Here is a 21,774-nt window from a genome sequence, read left to right on the forward strand (position 1 = left end):
TTGTGGGCTCTTCGGCTGCTGAACCTCCGGAAAGGCGGAGAGGTTGGAGGTGAAGTAAAGATTATTTTCAAGATTCGAATTCGTGATCTTTTGATCACGTGGTAATAATTTTATCATTACATCAAAACTCTTCTTCCCAGTACAAATTTTAATATTAGCAAGATAATATCAAATTAATCATGGTGGATAATTTTATCGTGAATAGTGAAATGAATAAAAGAGTGTACTAGTGAAGTAAAGATGTTGGAGGGCGGGGGTGTGTCGTGGTCATACGTCGCCATCGATTAGCCGCAGCAGGAGAATCCTCCTTATACACTCTCAGGTCTTGATCCTTGCTGCATGGTCCGCATGACAGCGTCGCATCGCATCGACTTTGATTTGGTTTGGGTTCATATTTAGTATTTGTTTTCCGCAAATTAACGAGAAAATTTATTTCACCCGACGCTTAACTACCTCTAAAAATGGTCTTCATTGTTTTGTAAGAAAATAACAAAATTATACTTTGAACAAACTTTAAAGATGTTCCGATAGGGCAATGGTAAGAATCAAGAAACCATGTGAACCAAATTTCATTTACCATAAGAAATTCCTTTCCATCGATTTCAGTGTTTGTATCACTCATGTGTTCACATAAATTCCATGTCTAAAAGAATAACGCATAGATACATTACAAATATATGTACAGCAATTTAAGTTGGATTTTGTTCAACCAAACAAAATATACAACATGAAAAATTAGAAAATAACTGAGAATAACACATCCATGTTACATTGCAACCAAGTGGGTCAAGCAGCTCAGCGAATTACCATAACTCCAGACTCCAATCAAGTTCAACCAATTACTCCATCATGATTTTTTCATAATGAGATTCAACTTCCCTAGGTGCACAATGTCTTTTCATGTTTTGTTGTTCTTACTTCACACATATTACTGTTTGTGATAAATTAACCGTGTTGGATTTAAAATATACTTGATTATTGAAGGGCTTCACTGTCTGAACTTCTCAGTCCTTGAGTGACTGCTGGACAACTAACATTTGAACAACTTCCCTCAAGCCATACAATTTCTTATGAACTGAATTTTAGAATTTCTGACCTTGTTTTCCCTATAATCCTGCTTTCTCCGAGCTTTGGACTGGCCTTTTTTGTCTAAGACCTTGGTTGCTGGATATAGGTTTCTGCAAAGGTTTTAACACAGCCATGATCTCTGCAAATGAGGGCCGCAGCTTCGGGTTTCTGCAAAATGAACGAGTAAAGGGACTTGGAGGAAATTATCTTAAAGCGGAACAAAGTACAATATGACGGGAATACCAAAGAAGGATTTTGTCTTTGCCAAAACAAGTATGAAGATTACATTACTATAGGTTCAAGAGGCATTACTATATTTATTCTCAAAAGAAAAGAAAAACTAAATTTATAGTTCAAATAAACTGCATTAAGTCTGAAAACCGTTTGTTCATGGTCTTTGCAGGACGGTTTGAAGGAAAGCATGCTGGGAAAGGTATCCTAGTTAAAAGAAGTGAAACCATACGATTTCAAGTGTTTTTAGTGATTCAATCAAATCAAGCTGCCTACGTTCTAAGAATCAGCAACTTGTTAGCATAATCACATACAAATAATTGTTCTTTAAACTCACATTTGCCAGCACTTCCTTATAATCCCAGCTATGATTGGATCCATGTCATCTGGAATATCTAGACGACGATCCTGGAATCCAACAGCCCCAACAACCTGCATGGGATTCATTCCTTCCCAAGGCTGCTGCAAGGTACAGAGCTCCCATAGTATAACTCCAAAGCTAAAGACATCACATCTAGATTGTGGAAAAGAAAAGAGAGCCAAAAGCACTGTGTGAGGTCATAAAATGTCAAAAATCGCAGTCTTACACAGGAGTTGAACATACTTCTCATCTGAAGGTTCATTCCGTAGAACTTCTGGTGCCATCCACTCAGCCTGAAGCAAAGTACTATCAGTGTAACTGTCAATGTGGTACAAGTTACAGCTGAACAGAAAGCACAAACAAGATGAACCTAATACTTCAAAAAAATATCTGTGATTATGATTTGAATAGGTTCAGTTTCTTTACATACAAACTGGTTTTTAAGTAGGAGCAAATGTGCTCAGATAGCCTCTCTGAGAAAAGGTGTATTGACCATAATCTACTACTGAGCATTGCATAGAACAGTGTGATTAGTTGTAATTGCTATTAATTATTTAAGTTGTCTTATCATCTACGGCATAGATTTAGGACTTTCTAGCTTCAACATATATAATTCACGTGTATATATAATACACGACAATAACATGTCACACCATACACGATTTAAATTAGTTGAAAATGTCTGCAGTTTCATGAGCTGAACTCCATATAAATTTGAGATGGTATATAAAGAAACTAGATGATTACATTCTGAAGTTTTGACAGTTATAATAATTCACACTGCACTTGGTAAACTGCCTAAAAAAAATAGGGAATGACTTACAAGAAATAAGCATGCTGAAGAATTGTTTAGAAAGGAAAAGAGAAGAAAGTTGCAAGAATACTTAAATGAATCTGCCAGATTATGAAAAATAAATAATGATCATGGAAAAAAGAATGGCTGGTTGTTTGCTCACTGTTCCAGCCGTTGACCTCGAAGAAAGGAAGGTGTTGTGCTTTATACGAGATAAACCAAAGTCACAGACCTATATCATGAGTACATGGGTGACAAAATTAATTGAAAAATAAAATGTGAATAACAAGAAAATAACAAATTCACAATTTACCCACGTGTGTGTGTGTGCGCGCGCGCGCACACACACACACACACATATATATATATATATATACACTGAAAGCTAGATTACCTTCACAACCCAATTCTTGTCCACGAGAAGGTTTGGAGACTTGAGATCACGGTGGACTATAATAGGAGTGCAATTGTGCAGATAATTCATTCCCCGAGCCTTGTAATTCAAATATAATATAAAAAATTACTAGGACAAGATACCAAATTTACAACACATCAAAATCTAACTATATGCAGACAACAAATATACTGAGAATGAGTCGCATAATCATACAATATCAAGAGACATCCTCAAACGTCTCCTTTCATCAAGTTGATTATTGGGTCGGTGAATTAAGCGGAACAAACTGCCTCTGCAATGCAGATTACATGCTTCAAAACACTAGTAGACATCAACACAGTTAAAGCTTGTTAAATACAGCAGCTATATTGGACAAAGATTTGCTATTATGAGTACAATAACCAAAGGAAACACAAATGTATAAAAAAAAATTGTGAAGAAAAAGTCTGACAGTTCATGTTTACATGGCTACCATTATGGACAGTAAGCACCCTCAAAATTTTGCCACACATAATCCAAAGAAATAATGGTCATGTCACAATCTACCAAATATTATTAGTGAGTCAATTTTAGCATAAACATAATATTTACTATGAGTATAATTTAGTTCAACCAACTACGAGTTAAGCAGATGTCCTTGAAAATTTAACCTTGTTTTGGTATGTCAAAGAATGAATTTTCACCACAAGACAACATGCAGCATGTATCACACAGTGTAGCACCTGAGTATACTCCTCTAGGCTATACATATGAGATTATCATGTCTGCAAAACACTAGCAATTCCAGAGCAGTGAAGAACTCCAGCCAATTTTAGACTAGCAATCAGTGCTTCTAGACTAGTGTTTTAGAACCAAAATGTCACTGGGGTGCCAAGGTATGTATTCCCTATTTTCCTAAACCAGAAAGATGTTAAAGAGACAAAAGGAAGTAAAACATCCTTGAAAATTTGGAACTGTTTGAGGGGAGAGATGCTCTTCATATATTAGGTGCAAAAAGAACCTATGCGGCAGGCAGAAATGAGAAAAAGGAACTGGAGCAACCCCTTATTCAAGAATATTTCATAAAGTCCAGTTCCTCTCATTAACTATAGATATCCGACTCAAAGAAACCACACTTTGAATATATTGAGGATTCAAGAAATCCTTTTTCTATCTGAGATCTAGATATTGTGCAAAGCAACAAAAAAAAAGTCAAGAAAACAGTGCAACATAAAGATATTTGCCATTCCCATATCCCATATTGCCATGTACATCATATGCTAGGTTTTCCAATTCTGCAATAGAAATTGCTTCTACAATAGCTAAATTCCTAAATTTAGGCATGGTCCCATTCTATTAATCCTTCTACTCATCCTAAATTAAACTCAGTCGACTTTTAGGAATCCAAGATACCACCATGGCATTTATGAATCACTCTTAAGTAACCACACTAGGTTGTTGGGAACTAACTCCTTTCCTTTCTGGTTATCATCACACAAGTCTGTGCATTTCAATGCTGGTTTAGTAATGGAGTAAGGACAATATTTTGAAATTGGCTGCATCTTTTTTCTTTTTTTGGCTAGAATTCAACGTATTTGTCATAAAGAAAATAAGTTTGCAAGGTTAATCTTTGATATAGAAACTAGAACTGTCGGTAGGATACATACACAGCTCGTGGAATAATTGGTAAACAGGAGGATTTGCATGCTAAAATTTATGCCGTATCTCCTGTTGATTCTTATTTTCTTAGTGTTGAAATTTACTGAATATGAAGCCTGAGCTGTTGCCATATAAATTTGTCCAATGAACCCAGCTTAGAACGAGTCATATGAAGGGAAATATAGAAATTCCATTGGTCATTTAATATAATCCCAAATAGAGTGAATAAAGACATGTAGAAACCACTTTCAGTAATCTTGCATAAAATTACACCTTAGTAGGTCGTGCAAATTACTGAAGGTGACAATGGAAAGAAGAAGATTTATGTTGATCATGTTGCCTATACTAATTCTTATTTGCTTAAAGTGTAAAATTGAAATTTACTGAATATGAAGCTTTAGCTGCTGCCATATAAACTTGTCCAACGAACCCAGTTTGGAATGAGCCATATGAAGCGAAGTATAGAAAAGTTCACTGGTCATCAAGCATAATCCTAAATACAGTGAATAAGACATGTAGAAAACACCTACTGTCTGAAATCTTACATAACATTACACCTTAGTAGGTCATGGAAAATGCTCAAGGTGACAATGGAAAGAAGAAAACTATAATCCTGAAGGAGAAAAAGGTCACCTATGTAGAAATTCAGTAACAATTGACAGATTAGGTACACAAGTTACCGCACCCATGAAGAGAACGACATTTGGATGTCGCAACCGTTTCATTATTCGCACCTGAAAAAAAAAATCATCAACATACATGTAAGAAAATGAAACCAGAATACAAATCCTTTTTTTCTTACCATGAATAAACCCTATCTTTATATAGAATAGAGGTTAGGTCTGGTGCACCACAAACACAACCTAACTTAGACTAGCAGTCATTGATAGAAACCTATTCTAACACTTTCCTCATGCTGGAACAATAATATCAGAGGACTTTTACAGGCATTCAAAAGATGCCTCATGCCTAACTAGTTAGCTAAACAGAAGGAGAAGCTCCCAAACGCACAGTGCTTAACTAGTTAGCAAACCTTTTCTTCCTCCTTCACTGGCCTTTTCCTATTTCTATCTCCCTAAACCTTAAAATTCCTAAACATAAATTTAGTTTATGTGTTCTATTAATAAAATTATTTTTATAGAATTGATTTTATTATTTTTTATATGAATACAAAGGGCCTATTTTTTTTTTTGCACCGGACCCTTCAAAATCTAGGACCGGCCCTGAGTAAGATTATTTGAATCATGTTAAAACATGATACTAGCAATAGAGGAACACCTGCTATTTAATAGTAATGAGAATAGGGAGTCTAGGTCTATTCAATAATAAACAACACTGCAACAGAAATTTGAGATAGCTACCTCACTTATAAATTCTTCGAGTGCATCACTAGAGATATCTTGATGCAAAAACCTTTTGACGGCAACTTCCTTTGTCAGAACAAGAATAACACATCAGCAGATACACAAATAAACAAGTACATTAAAAAGGAATGTTAGATAAATGTTTTTTCATATAGAAAGATGTGAATATAGGCAAATATTTCCACTAAAAAGTTAGGAAATCCATTGTCTATTCTAACAATGTAACAAAGAATCTTCTTATTCAAGAATGCAAAGTCCCATGTTCAGATCTTTTCAACTATCTGATGAGGCATGAGTAGTTTTGAATATTGAAATTATTACCAATACTCATCTATTTTTTTGTTTACATCAACATCATGTTGATGAATTTGGGGGGGAAAAACAATTATTATTTCTAGAGGAGACTAAATTAGTAGCCTTAGCAAGGGTTAAAGTATCATTCCATGTTGAAGTTTAGGTCCCAAATGGAACACTACAATGTCAGCAAGTAAGATCACATGAAAGTCATCGATGAACTCTGAAGCTTGGAATCAGATATCTTCTCCTATAGATATTCAAGCACACGCACACACCAACATCAAGGTAATTTGTAGAAAAACAAAAACATTTGTCAATAAAAGTACTCACTGTTCCATGCCAATCTCCATGATACACCTCTCCAAAAGAACCTAAGTAGGAAAAATACATGAATTACTAAAAGCAATATAAAAAAAATATTTATGTTTCTTTTCTTACTAAAAATTCAGAGAAAACTAGGAACATGATGTAACTTGACATTTAATTAAGGGCTCTTGAGAAACATACCAAGCCCTATCCGCTCACCAAGAATGATATCTTCCCATGCTATTTCAAATTCTACAACATCCTGCAGTGCATTTTCAGATTTTGTACTTTCTGTTCCAGTGGATTTTTCCGAAGTACGATCCATTTCTTGATGAGAATCACCAAACCTTACTTTTGTATTAATTTCATCATTACCATGAAAGCTAACTTGCTGCTCATTGACAGAAATAATTTCATTTTTCTCTATTAGATTTGGTTCTCTACAACAAGGTTCCAAATGCTCATATTGTCTGCTGACAGCAGCAGTTGTAGCTACAACTGCTGCAGCAGTTGCAGTGGCTGCCGCAGCCACAGGAACTTCCAAATTCAGGTCTGCATTCGATTTTACTGCTGCAACTACCATTGAAGATGCAACAACAGCAGCTGTTGCAGCAGCAGCAGCAACAGGCATATGTCTAACCACCTGCAACCGAGACTCCTGCACCAATGGTTCATCAGATATTTCATATACAGGATTTTTAATGGCTTCTCTGGAATCTTGATTGTGACAAACACTCAATCCAGCTGCAGATTTAGTAGCATCCATTTGCGACCTAGAGAGATTTACTTTCTGATGGAGCATGTGGGTAGGAAGCTGAGGCAGGAAGGGCCCATGACTACCACCAGTTTCAGTTTTCTGTTTTAACTCAGGCTTATTTATCTTCCTCCTGTATTTATCTTCAATTGAATGCATCTCTTCAGTCAGTGGATCTTCTATTTCTGGAGTACAAATCTCAGTGAACAAATTAGGGGGTGCAGCCACACCACTTTCTAACAACACATCCTGTAACTTTTGAGCTAATTTTGGATTTTCTTTAGCAGCATTAATCATGTATTCTGATACATTCTTCAATTTCATGCTTTGGACAGTTGAAGAACTAATACCCTCAGTCCAAGATGGTGACCGTGGGTGCTTTGACTTACCAGATGCATTTGGAGTTTTTGGCATGACATCATTCGAAGTAGTTGGAGATTTGGTAGGGTTATTCTTGTCAGTAGGCATGTACCTACTGTTTTGATGATTTACGTCACATGGGTTTACCCCAGCAGAATTTGTACCTTTTTGGTAAGTAAACATTGCACCGTGTTTGGTGAATGACTCATTATCAGTACTACAGGCAGTAGAGTCTGCTACCTTGCTACTTGATATAGCCATACGAGTATCATTTGATACTCTTGTGAAAGATTGAATCATGATGGTAGCTTCTTCCGGCTCATTAATCAATCCTACACCATCTGATGGGATAAGAGTACCAGGCTCCGACATTAAATCAACAATATAGTCCCTGTTATGTTGAAAGTGAAACTTGTGAAATTTTGCATTAAAATATAAACAAAGGAATTGAAGACATCCCTTCTTATCTTGGATGCAAATCATGTGAAATGAAGATGAGATAGAGTCAAAATGAAAATTCCCTCATATCAAAACAAACATTAATGGATTCCATTAAAGAATAAGAAATGTCAATTCTAGTATTAACATCATAGCATCCTCATTTTGGTATCATAATGATTTATACTTAATAGTAGGTTCATACTTTGTTCATTACATTCTAGTGTTATAAAGTGGCAGGTTTTCATTAATCTTATCAGGATCTGGTACCATCTAGTTGAATCCACGAGCTGCTACAGAGTTAAGCTAATTGGTGTCTAAATACCCAGACCAGGAATGATGCTTGTCCTAGAATAAGTTAATATATCTTCGACTCTGTGCAGATTTAGCTAGTATTGTCTAGAACAGACTCAAAACTTCCTCACCTCGATAATTTAATATTCTCACAATCATTTAGAAAAAAACTTAATCTTGAAAATATAATTCAGTTGATTTTCTTTTTATGTATTAATTTCCGTATACATTATGAACAATCAATTTTCAGAAGAAAACACAGCATAAAATAAATAACTTCTTACTGTCACCAAATTTGTTGGAGTCCACAAAATGAGGAATAAACAGAAAGGAATTTCAGTTTTCAGCTGAGTCTTGCTTGTGGGATTAGATATGGTTGAGAGACCCATATAAACTGGTGGGTGGGTGCCAATTAGCTCTTGCTATAGCTAACTATGGATCATATTATTGTTACGCTGTGGCATGCGGTGTTGCGATTCCCACCTAACTCAAGTTCACATGACCTTGAAGATATTGTGGATCAGTGATAAAAGGGTGTTGCCCAATCAGAAATCGCATGACTAGAGATATTGTGAGTCTATGGCAGTTGGGCCTAATTGAGGCTGACTAGAGATAATATGGTTAAAGAGTTGAAGCAATCCCTCAATTGATGCAAGTGAAGCACAAGCCTTTTGTTATAAATCATTAGGCTTCCCCATCAAAGAATGGATAATAAGTCTAAGATGGAGTTTGGCTCATTTTATAGACAGATATATATGAGATATGATATATTTGCATTTTGCCTACTTATTTATATACTTGTTTACCTTTGTTTGATTCCATTAGGAGGCTCTTCTATCAATTTTAGTGATAATCGTATTCACACATTTTTTCTGCAGATCAGCCTGAAGTTAGTAGGCTCTTAGAATCAGGCTATTAGGCACATTGCTACTTTGTTGCTCTGAGATACCATGTATACTAGAGTTGAAGCTTTAAAGTGTCCCTTTTTCTATTTTCTTTTGTTGTTTCTACTATGTTTTGTGACTTTTTCATATTTGAACATGCTACATTTATTTTTGCAACTACGAGACATAAAATTTTATATTATGCATTTCCTTTTGTTAATGGATCATATTTGAAATATTGGTGTTTTTCATGCATATGACTGCTTTGTTATCCTGTGTTGTTGAATGCAAATGAGATGCGAACAATATCTAGCATTCCGGAGCACAATGCCTTGGCTAGTATGAGGTTCATGTGGATTGACTTGAACACTCATTGGAGTGACCATTCTCAACTATGAGAAGGGAGTTTGCTAGGAGCATGACATGCAGTTAAAATCTTTGCTAGAAAATTGGTTGCCAATCGACATTTTGAATTTTCAAACTAAGCAGTATCAAATTCTACCAGCTGTCAAGCATATCAGGAGGTGAATTTCCCCTAGTTTTCCTTTCCTCTCCAAAAAATCTATCAGGCATATTAACTAAGCCATTTGTTACTTCACAGACTTCAAATCTCCACATGAGTTGAAGAATTAATAAAATGGAAGTCAGTCTTTGTACATGCAAGTGTTACCTTCCATCATTAAGTTTCACGGTGGCTAGAGCACTATCATCAGAACCTGTATATTGCTTCCCTTTCACTAACCGGCAAGATATGCCCAGACTATCAGCCAAAACCTACAACAGCACATAACTACTAGATTTCACAAACTGAGGTATCAAAATATCAGAGAGTAATTATCCACTTTAGCAAGTTATGCATTTTAATCTCAATTTAACTTCTGCTTGCTTAGCATTCATTTCTAGGGCAAGATATTTAAAAAAAAAAAAAGGAAACAAAAGGAACTATAGTAATCCAACGCATTAAAATCATCAGATATGTTCCACAAGAAATCTACAATGTCATAGGATACATACATGTCTTTTTTTTCACGGAACAGTCAATACATTTTCATTTTATCCATGTAAGAAGTGTTAATACAAACGTGAAGATCTAAAAGTCAACATCAGATTTGTCACATTAAAATTGTATCTAAAAGAGTAAGATTCCTACTCAAATTTGTGGTTCATCCTAAGAGCTAAATTGTGAGGTAACTAAAAGAACAAATTCAAGGACAAGAACAAAACATTAGAGAAAAAGTATTTTGTTATTGGTATAGAAAGGCAATCACAAAACCCATAAAAATAGAGCCTCTAAGCCGAATTAACAAGAAACATAATAGGTAAGGCATTCAGTCTATTATTCTAACACTCCCGCTCAAGCTAGAGCATAGATATCTATGCTCTCTGTTTGTTACAAAACACAAATCAAAACCAAGTGGCTAAGTAAAAATTATGACAATCTATAATTCAAATGAAGTGTATGCAGCATGCTGATCATTTTGGATATGACATCTCAAGTGAAATGGCGATCAACTTCAATGTGTTTAGTCATTCATGAACCATAAGACTAGTTAATTATCAAACGAATATTCAATGGTTTAATGCTTGAAAATTTGAGATCAACAAGTAAAGAGTTATTCACATCATGGTTTAAAGTGTCTGTGTCAAGATGGTCGAAATGGGCGAAACATCTCATTCCGCTCGGCGACCGACACCGGCATGACACCGACACCAGACCCACGACAGCTGCGACGTGTTGCGAGACCCTGTGACCGCAGCGGAGGGGTCAACACGGCCCCGGCACTAGACCCACGACAGTTGCGATGTGTTGCGCGACCCCGTGGCAGCAGCGAAGGGGTCGGTCGACCTCGCAACAGCAGCAGAGGGGTCGCATAACCCTTTCGCTGCCACCATGGAGACGTTGTGCGACCTTGTGACCGCCACAGAGGGGTCACACGACCACCGTGGTCGCCTCGGAGGAGTCACACGATCCTCGCGGCCATGGTTGAGTGGGCGCACAACCCCGCGGCACCGCCGAAGTAGCGCGAGCTCGCAAGTGGTGTCGGATTTTGAATTTTTTTTAATTAAACTTAAGTTAATTATTTTAATCAACTCCTAGTTATGATGGAGATAATCTAAATAGGCTTTATTAAACCCTCATAAAATTTTTATTTATTTATTATCTATTTTCATATCTTTTCCTTTTTTTAAAGATTATTTTTTAAATATTTATGTTAAATATTTTATTTTTTAATTAATATATTTTATATTTAAAAAACACCGAAACTATATCGGTACGACACGATACGGTACCAAAACTATATTATTCCGGTCCAGAACCAAAACGTGCCTTGGCACAGGTAGAAATTTTCAACCTTGATCCACATCATTTCACAGATTTTGTATGTCATTTCTCCATGTTCTTATTCTCACTAAATTGAGTTATAACACTTTGTTGCCATTTGTCATGTTACTATATTGCAGCAACGGATCCAGGTAAGGGCAGTCCTAGGCTATAGGCCAGCCCTTCCTGGATCCATCCAATTTTTTTCAAGCATCAGCTCATTTTTTATTTATTTATCATCTCTATAAGTTTTCTTAAGTAATGGATTTTTTTTAACTAAATAAATAAATAAATGAATCGAATTACAAATACGAAGTCAAAGTGCTGAATTAAAATTGGATTGGGGTCTAACAAAATCCATTGAGTAGGTGCGGAGAAAAGGAGTATGTTGGTCCAAACCGAGATTGATTTGGCCAAGTTATGGCCAAATCAAGTTTAATTGGATTAAACCAGTTTGAATATTTGAGAAAACCTATTCTCTCCTCTCTTTTCTTTTTATTCTTTACACAGTCTCGCTCCCACCACCTCACGCACTAGCCTCCACGTGCCTTCTTCTTCTTCTTCTTCTTCTCCTTCCTTCTCTCTGTTTTTTTTTCTTCCTAATCGTAGCTTAGTTGTTTTTCTCTTCTACTTATCCAACAACAACTCTTTTTTTTCTTCTTACTCTTCTCAAGAGCAGAAGCCCTCCTTCTTCCATTCCTTTTATTGTTTTCCAGCCAACCAACAGCAACCTTAGTCTTTCTTCCTCTCCAACAAGAGTACCCTTTGTTTTGCCTTTTTTTTTTGTCGTCAAAGCTAGCCAAGACCATTGGAAAAGAGGGAAAGACTTTCCATTCTCTTTTCCTTTCATCCTTGTAGTTGTTTTGTTGTTTATTTTTCTTTTCCCTTGGCCAATTCAAACAAACTATCAGTAGTTCCTGCTGTTCTTTTTGATTTATCTTTTGGTTTACTTTGTTTTTTGTCTTCAACCAAATGCCAATAGTGGGAAGAACAAGTCACCATAGTAGTTTTCCAGCCCATAACAGGAAGTCCCAACTTTTATTTTATCCAGTCTTCCTATAAGTAGGTTTGTTTTCTTTCTTGATAGTAATATATAATTTATTACATTAAGTTCAAGCCCCTCCTAACTCTAATTCTCGGATCCATGCATGCTAGATTGCCTCCAAATATGTAAAAAAAAACTTATGTGAATTAATAGATTCAACATAATTAACAGCAAAAATATTTCAATATTTAGATTATCATACTCCTATAAACAAAATCTTCATTGGACATCTTTTAATATACTACAAAATTCATAACATTGCATCCCAATAGCTTTTAGTCTTTTGTATGAACTGACTAACCACACCAGTTGCCAAGGATTATGATTTGGGATAATAGGAATATCTACTAGTCTTTGAAGCTATAAGTAACTTCCAATCCAAAAAAATAATAATATCTTCCCATGACTTTAATAACAAATTTGGCTTCTAGATGCTTTAAAATATTCGTGATGTCCATCAATTCCTATTAAAAATGGCATCAACATAAATTGCCAAATTACAATTCTGAATCCCTGATAGTGCCACCAAACAAACACTAAAGTATATGGTTTGTTGCACGTGAAACCAACATGAGTGACCACTTCACAAAACATTTGAATCCACAAGGACTTTGTTAGAGTCATAGCCTGCGTTTTTGAGTTTGTATCAAGCTAGCCTGAATTTTTGGGAATCAACTAACTTGGAGATTTCTCCATATGTGCTTCTCCAGAAAGAATGTCAAACTGAAAAACATTTTTGACATCTCTAAAACATACATTAACTCTGATTAACTATCACAAAGAAAAATAACTCAAACTGAATTGAGAAGAGTAATATAAGAGAATGCTCAAAATAATCATCATCATAAATCTGCATGCAACTTTTGGCAACTAATTTTGCCTTGTCAATCAATTAACACCCAACAGCCACAAGTTGTTCACCACAAGAAAGAGAAACAAGTTCCTCAATCTTTGTGATAGCAGATCATAAATCACATCATCCATTGTCTATTTTTAGCAGGAGACCAGATGACTTTCTAGAATGACCTAGGAATTACCATAAATAACGACAGGACAAATTCACAAAAAGGGCCTTAATTTTTGAACAATGCGAAATTGGCAAAAGAAAAATAGGTTTACCATTTCAAAGAGCAATACGCCTATATCAGATGAAAGATGCAAGAAGAATTTATGTCAAAGTATTTATTGACAAAGTCGGTTGGAGAGGCTAAGAATCTGATAAAGATATATCTTTGTGCCAATGATACAATTGTAGTCGAGTATTAGTATAGATATAATGTGGGGAGGTGTATATAGTTGGTAGAGAAGTTGTATGGACTTGAGCGATATGGTGAATAGTTCAAGAAATAAGATGCTGTCTCAAAGAATCTAATATCAGTAAAAATGGTGTTGTGATACCTTTAACCTTTTGGATATGAGGATATTTAAGGAAGATGCAATAAGTGACTCTAGGGATAAGTTTGTCACATACTGATCCAAGAGCATAAATAAAGCATAAACAACTAAAAAGCTGCAATAGTAAAGAAAAGACAATTTGTTAATTTGATGAGGATAAAGTCGAAAACATGGAGTTTAACTTTAACCACTGAGTGCAAAAGAGGTTCACAATAAATAAGCATGTGGTGAAAAAAATGTTTCCCCGATAATATCTAGATACATGGATATCAAACATCATAGTGAGGAGTGAGGACAGCTCTTCACCTTCCATTTGGCTTCTTCATCTAGAATCATTCAACTCACAACATTGCTCTTTTGGTTGCATGCAAGTTGGGGTTTAGATTTATTATTGTTTACCAATTCCAAATGAGATTGATTGCCCTTGAGCTAGAGTAGTCTGGAAGATCTAGGTCTGGTTGACCATCAGACAACGCTTTATCTAGGTTGAGATAGACCTTATATTTCGACCTAGGTTTGAGCTTAAGACTGGATATATTTCGGCACGGGTCAAGCTCATGCTTCCTTCTTGAATGTGGTTGAACCTGGTTAACTTCAGTGGAATAGGTCATGTCTCAAACTGAGTCCAACTATATTGTACCTTCCTAGAGAACTAAATGTAGTATTCACATAACAGTTTTAGTTGTACTTTGATTTTATATTCTATTGCAAAAGTAAGATAAATGGCTTTGAAGTACATATCATCGAGCCAAAACAATTTCTTACAATCATTAAAAGGCAAAGAGCTGCTAACCTTAAACATTAAAGCACGATGACGGGCTAAACCAACTGTCAAATGTCCAAGCAGTAGCACAATGCTTCCAATATTTGCCATCAGATGGTTTCTAAGGTTCTGATATGAATTCAACATGCTTTCAGGATCAGAAACTTTTCCGCCCATATAGTCAGCAACTAAAAAGGCAACCTTCTGCACTAAGAGACTCCCTGATGAATCCAAAGATTCAGCCTCTAGCTTTTTAGCCATTAGTAGTGCCTTCTGTTCAAGTATGGAAAGGTTAGCATCTTCTTTCCTGTTTACCAAGGCAACTTCCCAGCCAATATTGTCAGAGATTGGTATTTGCTGTAAATCCATAAGGGAAGGCATTTCTGAAAATGTTGATTCAATTGAAACACCATAAAGATCATAGAAACCATCCAAGATCTTATCATCATAACCAAGAACATTATAACTCTGTCAAGGATAAAGAAATAATAAATGTCACTGAGTCAGTAAAAGTTGAAAATGAATGATATCGGTTTCATCAACAGACACGTATAAACACTAGCAAGAAATCAGTACAGATGAAGTGAATTTGTTTGCAACGATCAGAAAGAATAAACATATGATAAAAAGGTCCATGAAAAAAATTAAATAGTTAGAAACAGTGGTACAAAGTTCATTAGTTTACAAGTATCACACAAAACACAAACAAGATTCTACATCATATGAGCACCAAACAAATAGCACCAGGTAATACAAAAGTGAAATTAGGGTATAAACATTTTATAATATATGAGGCATCTTGGTGCACAAAACTCCCACCAATGCAGAATCCTGGTAAAGGGTCTATTATACGCAGCTTTATCTTGCTTTGCAAGATGCTGTTTCCAAATCTGTGACCTCTAAGTCACATGACAAAAGCTTTATCCTTGCGCTAAGGCTCCCCTTCTATAAACATTGTATAACATGATTGCACAAATTTCTACTCTCCTCAAGCTAGAGTATAGATATGCCAAACATAAATTTTAAAACATGAGTCATATCAGGTGAAGATATATCAACAATTTGATGTATTAAATAGTCCTTTCATATAGAAAGAAATGGGATGAAGGGTCTATTGTATGCGGCCTTACCTGCTTTGCAAGAGGTTGTTTCCGAGATTCAAACTCATGACCTCCACTTTACCATTACGCCAAGGCTCCCCTTCTATATGGTAGAAAATTTGATAGATTATTGAGGAAAGAAAGATTATAGTTGTAGTATTGACTCTAAAAAGGAAAAATTAGAGAAAGAGAGAAAGGCAGAAATGCCAAAAGGGAGTATCATTCAAATAATGACTTAATTGAAAGAAAATTAAAGAGGGGGAAATTGATTTATTAAATATTCCCTCCTTATGGTGGAAAGAATTGACCATTATGGTGGAAAGAAAGATTATAATTCTAGTATTGACTCTAAAAGTGAGACAAGGTAAATTGGCAGAAGAAAGAAAGGGAGAAAAAGCCAAAAGGGAATAGCATTCTGGCATTGATTTCATTGAAAGAGAAAAAAAACAAATGTTGGAAAAGATAAAGGGTAAAATCTGGTGTCAACTAGGTTAAAACATAAAAGAGAGCATAAAAGGCAAGAATTTGGGGAAAAAAAGAGTTAGATTCAACATTTACTCCTTAGAAGAGAAGAGAAAAGAAAGACAATATGTTGAGAGAGAGAAACTAGTTTTCTTTTCATATTGCAATTAATATATCAATTGTTAACTAAAAAGGCAACCCGGTGTACGAAGCTCTCACCAAATGCGGGGCCTCGGGGAAGGGTCTATTGTATGCAGTCTTACCTGCATTACAAGAGGCTATTTCCGTGACTCAAACCCATGACCACTAGGTCGCACTGTATCAATTTTACTGTTGCACTAAGACTCCCCTTTAATATATAAATTGTTAAATGAGAAAGAAAATTGGGAATACATAGAGAAAATTTTAAATTTTCAAAATAAAAGTGTTTTCAAATCTTGTTTTCAAAATGTAGCAAAAGGAAGAAGAATAAAAAGAAAGAAAGTTCTTAGGATTCTCATAAGAAAGTTTAATCTACACCTATAATCTAGAGGGAGATTGAGGCATTTAATCATTTAAATATAAATTTATATAAAATTTTTAGTAAAAGGTAGATTTAATGAAGGCGCCTTTCTGATGAAGTCATGTGCAAAACACATAAAGCAAGAGTCAAGCATTTTATGATATCCACATGTGGCAAATAGGGTTGTAAACAAGCCGAGTCGAGCCGAGCTTTGGGGTATTCAAGCTTGTTTAATAAGATAACCGAGTCGAGCCGAGCCGAGCTTAAAATGAACTAAGCTTTTGAAATGAGTGTTCAAGTTTGGCTTTTTTTTATGAGCTTGAGCTTGTTTGAAACTTGGCTTGAGCTTGGTTCGTTTAGATGTTATCAAGCTCTCAATTCAAGCTTGGCTTGAGCTTGGTTCGAGCTTGGTTTGAGCTTGGTTCGTTTAGATGTTATCAATCTCTCAATTCAAGCTTGGCTTGAGCTTGGTTCATTTAGATGTTATCAACCTCTCAATTCAAGCTTGTTTGATTGTTTGAAACTTTTAATTGTTTGATTGGTTATTAAGATTGATAATTTAAATTTATTTATTTATTTATTTTATTATTTATTTAGCATATTGAAAAGAATTTTATTAATAAATATTGTTCGATTGTTCACGAACGTTGTTCACAAACGTTAACGAGCTGAACACATATGTATTCAAGCTTGTTTATTTAGCTTAACGAGTTGTTCAAACTTGTTTGTTTAATTAATCTAATGTATATTGAACGAACATAAACAAGCTCTTACCAAGCCGAACACCAAGCTTGTTCACGAACGCTTGGTTCATTTACAGCCCTAGTGGCAAACAAGACTCATGGTGCACATGAAGCGAATGTAGATCTTTGTTGGCGCATTTTTCTTCTTTGCATCATCGTACTAAGAAGTGGATTTTGATTTTTTATCATATCAGAAGTTGCCTTCCACCTCATCCACTATAGGGATAACCAATCTGCCAACAAGCTACATGTGCCAATGGATCCAATTTTGATAAGTTGTGGGACTACTTGACCCAACGGATCTAGGTGAACTAGTATTTCAAACTGTAACAATGTAGATCATTCAAACCAATTCAATGACATAACATGGATGGGGTGCAGCCCAAGAGAAAGAATCCAACCAAAGAATGAGAATTGATATATATAAGGAGCAGGACTAGGTAGGACAGAATCACTTGAAACTTGTGAATCACCACCAGTAGCAAATATCCTCTTCCCTCCAAGAAGCAGTCTTCTTCCTCCTTGCCTACGAAGCTCCAGCAACCGGATTTGCACACTCTAGTGGATGAATTATGGTGACCTCGTCTTTGAGTCAAGTGGGCCACAAGCTCTTCTTTGACAATATAAGTTGTAGAAGAATAGACGATCTTGTCATATCTTGGAGGAAATTTGCCAAATCTCAATTAAATACTATTGGTGGCGGCAAATTAAGTCTTACGGAAAGAAACTACACATTTAAAGATTGGTGACTGCTACAAGTCAACAATCCATCATTCTGACCAATCGACAACAAAAAATTTCAATAGAAAACACTTAGGAATTTTGAAATGCTAGTAAAGATGTAGCACTTTAATGGCAGCAAACATGAAGATTATGATTGAACATGGCTTGCAGGTCCTAGGGTAGATAAATCTGAAGCGAAAGAAGCTAAATGTTGCATCAAAGAAGACAATCAGACATCCACATGAGCCCATATGCATAAAGTAGGATTGAAATATTGGTCAATGTTAATTTTTGGGATCTATTGATTAATAAATTCTGTGGATCCTACCAATATGTTTATGATAATAAAGAATGACTAAATTTTTATGATTAGAATAATCATTTTTATAGTGCATTACCCATCTTGCTTCTATCATGTCATACAATGATATACCACCAATACCAACACAAAGATTATGTTAACTAGGAATCACCAACAATTGGATGGTTCTCGTACTGGTCCCTAGGACTGGTAAATTTCAGCAGTACTGGGCAGTAAGGTACACTGTTAAACCATACCTCTGGTCCTCAGCATCCATGCATTTTCTTAAATTGCTCATCTACCCTCATTGCTCCTATCTAATTTCTGTTTGCAAGCTCCACCATGCTAGCAAAGCATCTAAGATCTTCAAATCAACCAACAAATATGAAAAATTTGGAAAAAATTAGGCTCCTAGCCTAGATTAGCAAATTAGGATACTTTGCACCACTTCCTTGAATCCTACTGTTAAAGGATAAATATATAGCCATTGCTAGCACTTAAACTTTTTGGTATAAATGCTTCAATCAAATCTTAATATTGTTCGCAGCACAATTGATGAACCCATTCCACAAAGCCCATATGACTTTAGTTCGAAATGTCCTTCAATATTGTTCATGATTTAAGCTTAGTCCAACACAATTGTAAGGCATGTTAAACTATAAAACTATAAACTTAAATTTATACAATTAAACTTTTGGGTTAGGTAATTTTGCAATAACATCCTAACAATATCTTATGCTGATGATTGGAAATCCAGCAGGGCATGTTATTTACCTCTTCTGTTAGAAATTCATTGCCACAATAATTGTCACACTTGAAGCCTAAAAGCTTGGAACTGACGCTGGAACATCCTATATGGGAAGAATTTGGATTCTCAATTGACTGACATAGTTTCCTTCTAAAAAAAATCATTAACCATCACAAGCTGATCAATATGGATCAAAATCATTAGTGGGAAAGGAATTCATACTAATGATCAAGGAACAAAGCATTGCTAGAGTAAGATTAAGTAAAACAGTTTAACTTGAATAACAGTGGCATTGACTAAACAGAATAAAACAAATTGATTAACTGACCTTAGGCTGGGTAATCAACTATGAACAGTTCTCAAATACAAATCAGATGAGCTTAGAAGCATAAAAAAGGTTTTCTAACAAACAAAAAATAAATTAGTATAATAGTAGCATGTCATTCTGAAACACTTCCTACAGAAAAATAATACTAAGAATTGAAATGATGCACAAACAGATGTGAACGATTAATTAGAAATAACATAATGAGACAAGAGAGATCGAGGATGTTAACCCAGTATCGATAAGCAAGGATTTCAGCTGGGGAGTTCTCCGGTGGGCAAGAGCCCAGACTAATCTGCTTCACAGCCTCGATCTGGGCTGCCTCCGGATCCTCCATTGCGCTAAGCTCAAGGGCGAGCTGGATTTGGTATTCCTCGTCCATGTCCTGGTTCGTAGGCTTGCTCAACTCGGAATCTCCAGTAGGTGCATTAGATACCATCTCGGAAACGACCGAGGAAGTCGTACTCGGCAAATCCCTCTGGTCCGATCTCTGCTCGACAGTAAACGAGCAGGACGAAGACGAGGAAGACGAGGAGGAGGGAGGGGTAATGGCTTGCCTACCAGAGACCGAATTCAACCAGTTGCCGAAACCGGACAAGGGCTTCTGCTCGGGATGTGACTGGGTTGCCTTGGCGTCGGTTGCAACGGGGCACACTCCGATCGTGGAGGAGGAGGGCGAGAGCGATGCTTCCCCGTCTTCCGAGTGACTCGGCACGATATGTAGCTTCTTGAGGAGGCTTTTCATCGTACGCAAGGCACGACTCCTCTCATCCCTAACCTGCTCCTTCTTCAATTGGTGCTATTGTCCTTCTCAATTTGATCCCTAAATCCGGCCTGTTCGTCCTCCCGATTGTAGCTAGCGGCAGGCGACGGGTGTGCTGAATCCCTGATTCGATCTCCTCCTCCTTTTAATCGGTTGCTCGTTTTCCTGGTTAAATGGGCACGGAGGAAGGCAACGTCACCCGTGGACGACGAAAGGGGGGAAGCAGTAAGCGCAGCGGAAATCAAAAGTGGAGGAGACGATGACGAAGTGGGAGGAGGGTGATGCATTTATGTACGCGCCCCACCACTACCGGCTGTGCCATTGGATGCCCAAGTGGGAGCTCTTTAACCGAAAAGGTACGGAACTGCGTGCGACAGCAGAGCGGTAACGTTGAATAATTAAGATATTATCTACTAATCCCTGGGGATTTGGTGCTTCGAACGACGGTCCACCGTCGGATGCATGGCAATGGCGGGGCCCAGGCGGTGACGCGACTCTCATCACGAAGGGGTTAGCACGTGCTCCGGGAGAGTGAATGAATATTTTGGGTAGCCGCACCACTTGACCCTGTTGCCCCATGCGTGGTGCTACTTTGAGTAGTTTACATTAGATCGTGCCCACCAGGCCCTTGAACTAACTGATTGATAAGCGTTTCGCGCTGCCGTTGCCATGGTCGGATTTTGAGAACTGCGATCCGTGTTGGCTAAAAGTAGACAAGCTGATCCGTGAAGGAGGAAGGATGCAATAAAAATGCATGCCAAATCTTAAAATCATCACATTAATGTGCCGACAACTGATGAAGGGTGCGGCCAATGTTGTGTAGACAACTAACAGGCTGCTTGATTAGAAGAGGCTGGATGATATTGAAGATAGATACTGATCCTATAAATTACCAAAATGTTGAATTTTGAATAGTTTACTAGCAACGCGGAGCTCATGAAGACGTGGGACAGACTTTTCCCAATTTGATTTTAGATGTTAATTGGGGACAAAGATTAGGAAGGTTTCTTTTGTCATTTCAAATAAATCCTTTTTTTAAAGATAAATCTGTCAAATGGAATCTCATCAATAGGAGTGAAGTTTTCACAATTTTAACATTATAACAATCATTTGCTAGTTAGTTTGCTAAAGACAAACTAATGTCGAAAAAAAATATATATATATATATAATTCAGTGTTATTTTATAAAATTTGAAATTTGTTTCCCGGCATTTCGTCCCTCAGGTAAGCTGAGGTAAGCTGCGGCAAACACAAAAGGCGGATCCAATAGTCGCACCGTACATTTTCCACCGGAGACGACTCTAGTGGAGGGGGCGAGCCCACCAATAGCGGGTGCTCACCTAACTCCGATCGGACGGGCCCCATCAAACAGCTCACGTCCAACTCATCCACCCTG

The 21,774-nt window shown here is 36.6% G+C and overlaps 1 protein-coding gene across 5 annotated transcripts; it reads right to left on the bottom strand.

The window, feature by feature from the left end:
- Window positions 1-644: 644 nt before the first annotated feature.
- LOC122000860 (probable serine/threonine-protein kinase SIS8) lies at window positions 645-20,656 on the bottom strand. 5 transcript variants are annotated; one of them, XM_042555336.1, is made up of 15 exons: window positions 19,848-19,984; window positions 19,317-19,393; window positions 14,742-15,179; window positions 9,856-9,959; window positions 6,657-7,960; window positions 6,480-6,520; window positions 5,850-5,918; window positions 5,122-5,222; window positions 4,873-4,962; window positions 3,064-3,142; window positions 2,848-2,946; window positions 2,617-2,685; window positions 1,904-1,953; window positions 1,637-1,813; window positions 645-1,236 (listed from the first exon to the last, which is right to left on the bottom strand). In XM_042555336.1, exons 3-15 carry the CDS (start codon window positions 15,090-15,092, stop codon window positions 1,107-1,109), a joined length of 2,664 nt encoding a protein of 887 aa, XP_042411270.1. In that variant the 5' UTR covers window positions 15,093-15,179; window positions 19,317-19,393; window positions 19,848-19,984; the 3' UTR covers window positions 645-1,106. The 5 variants fall into 5 exon arrangements, 3 of the variants coding, with proteins under 3 accessions (XP_042411270.1, XP_042411268.1, XP_042411269.1); XM_042555334.1 differs by lacking the exon at window positions 19,317-19,393 and having other exon boundaries at window positions 19,848-20,655; XM_042555335.1 differs by lacking the exons at window positions 4,873-4,962; window positions 19,317-19,393 and having other exon boundaries at window positions 19,848-20,654.
- Between the last annotated feature and the right edge of the window lie 1,118 nt (window positions 20,657-21,774).

Source organism: Zingiber officinale, chromosome 7A (genome assembly GCF_018446385.1).
Source record: "Zingiber officinale cultivar Zhangliang chromosome 7A, Zo_v1.1, whole genome shotgun sequence".
Lineage (NCBI taxonomy): Eukaryota > Viridiplantae > Streptophyta > Magnoliopsida > Zingiberales > Zingiberaceae > Zingiber > Zingiber officinale.

What these genes read in the sequence shown, in the direction of transcription:
- LOC122000860 (XM_042555334.1), bottom strand. Translation starts at nt 20,360, where the DNA reads ATGAAAAGCCTCCTCAAGAAGCTACATATCGTGCCGAGTCACTCGGAA. An exon ending in GTTACTGAATTTCTACATAG is followed by an intron (nt 4,963 to 5,121) that starts GTGACCTTTTTC and finishes CTTGATGACCAG; the next exon opens with TGAACTTTTCTATACTTCGC. An exon ending in TGAGGATGTCTCTTGATATT is followed by an intron (nt 2,947 to 3,063) that starts GTATGATTATGC and finishes TTGAATTACAAG; the next exon opens with GCTCGGGGAATGAATTATCT.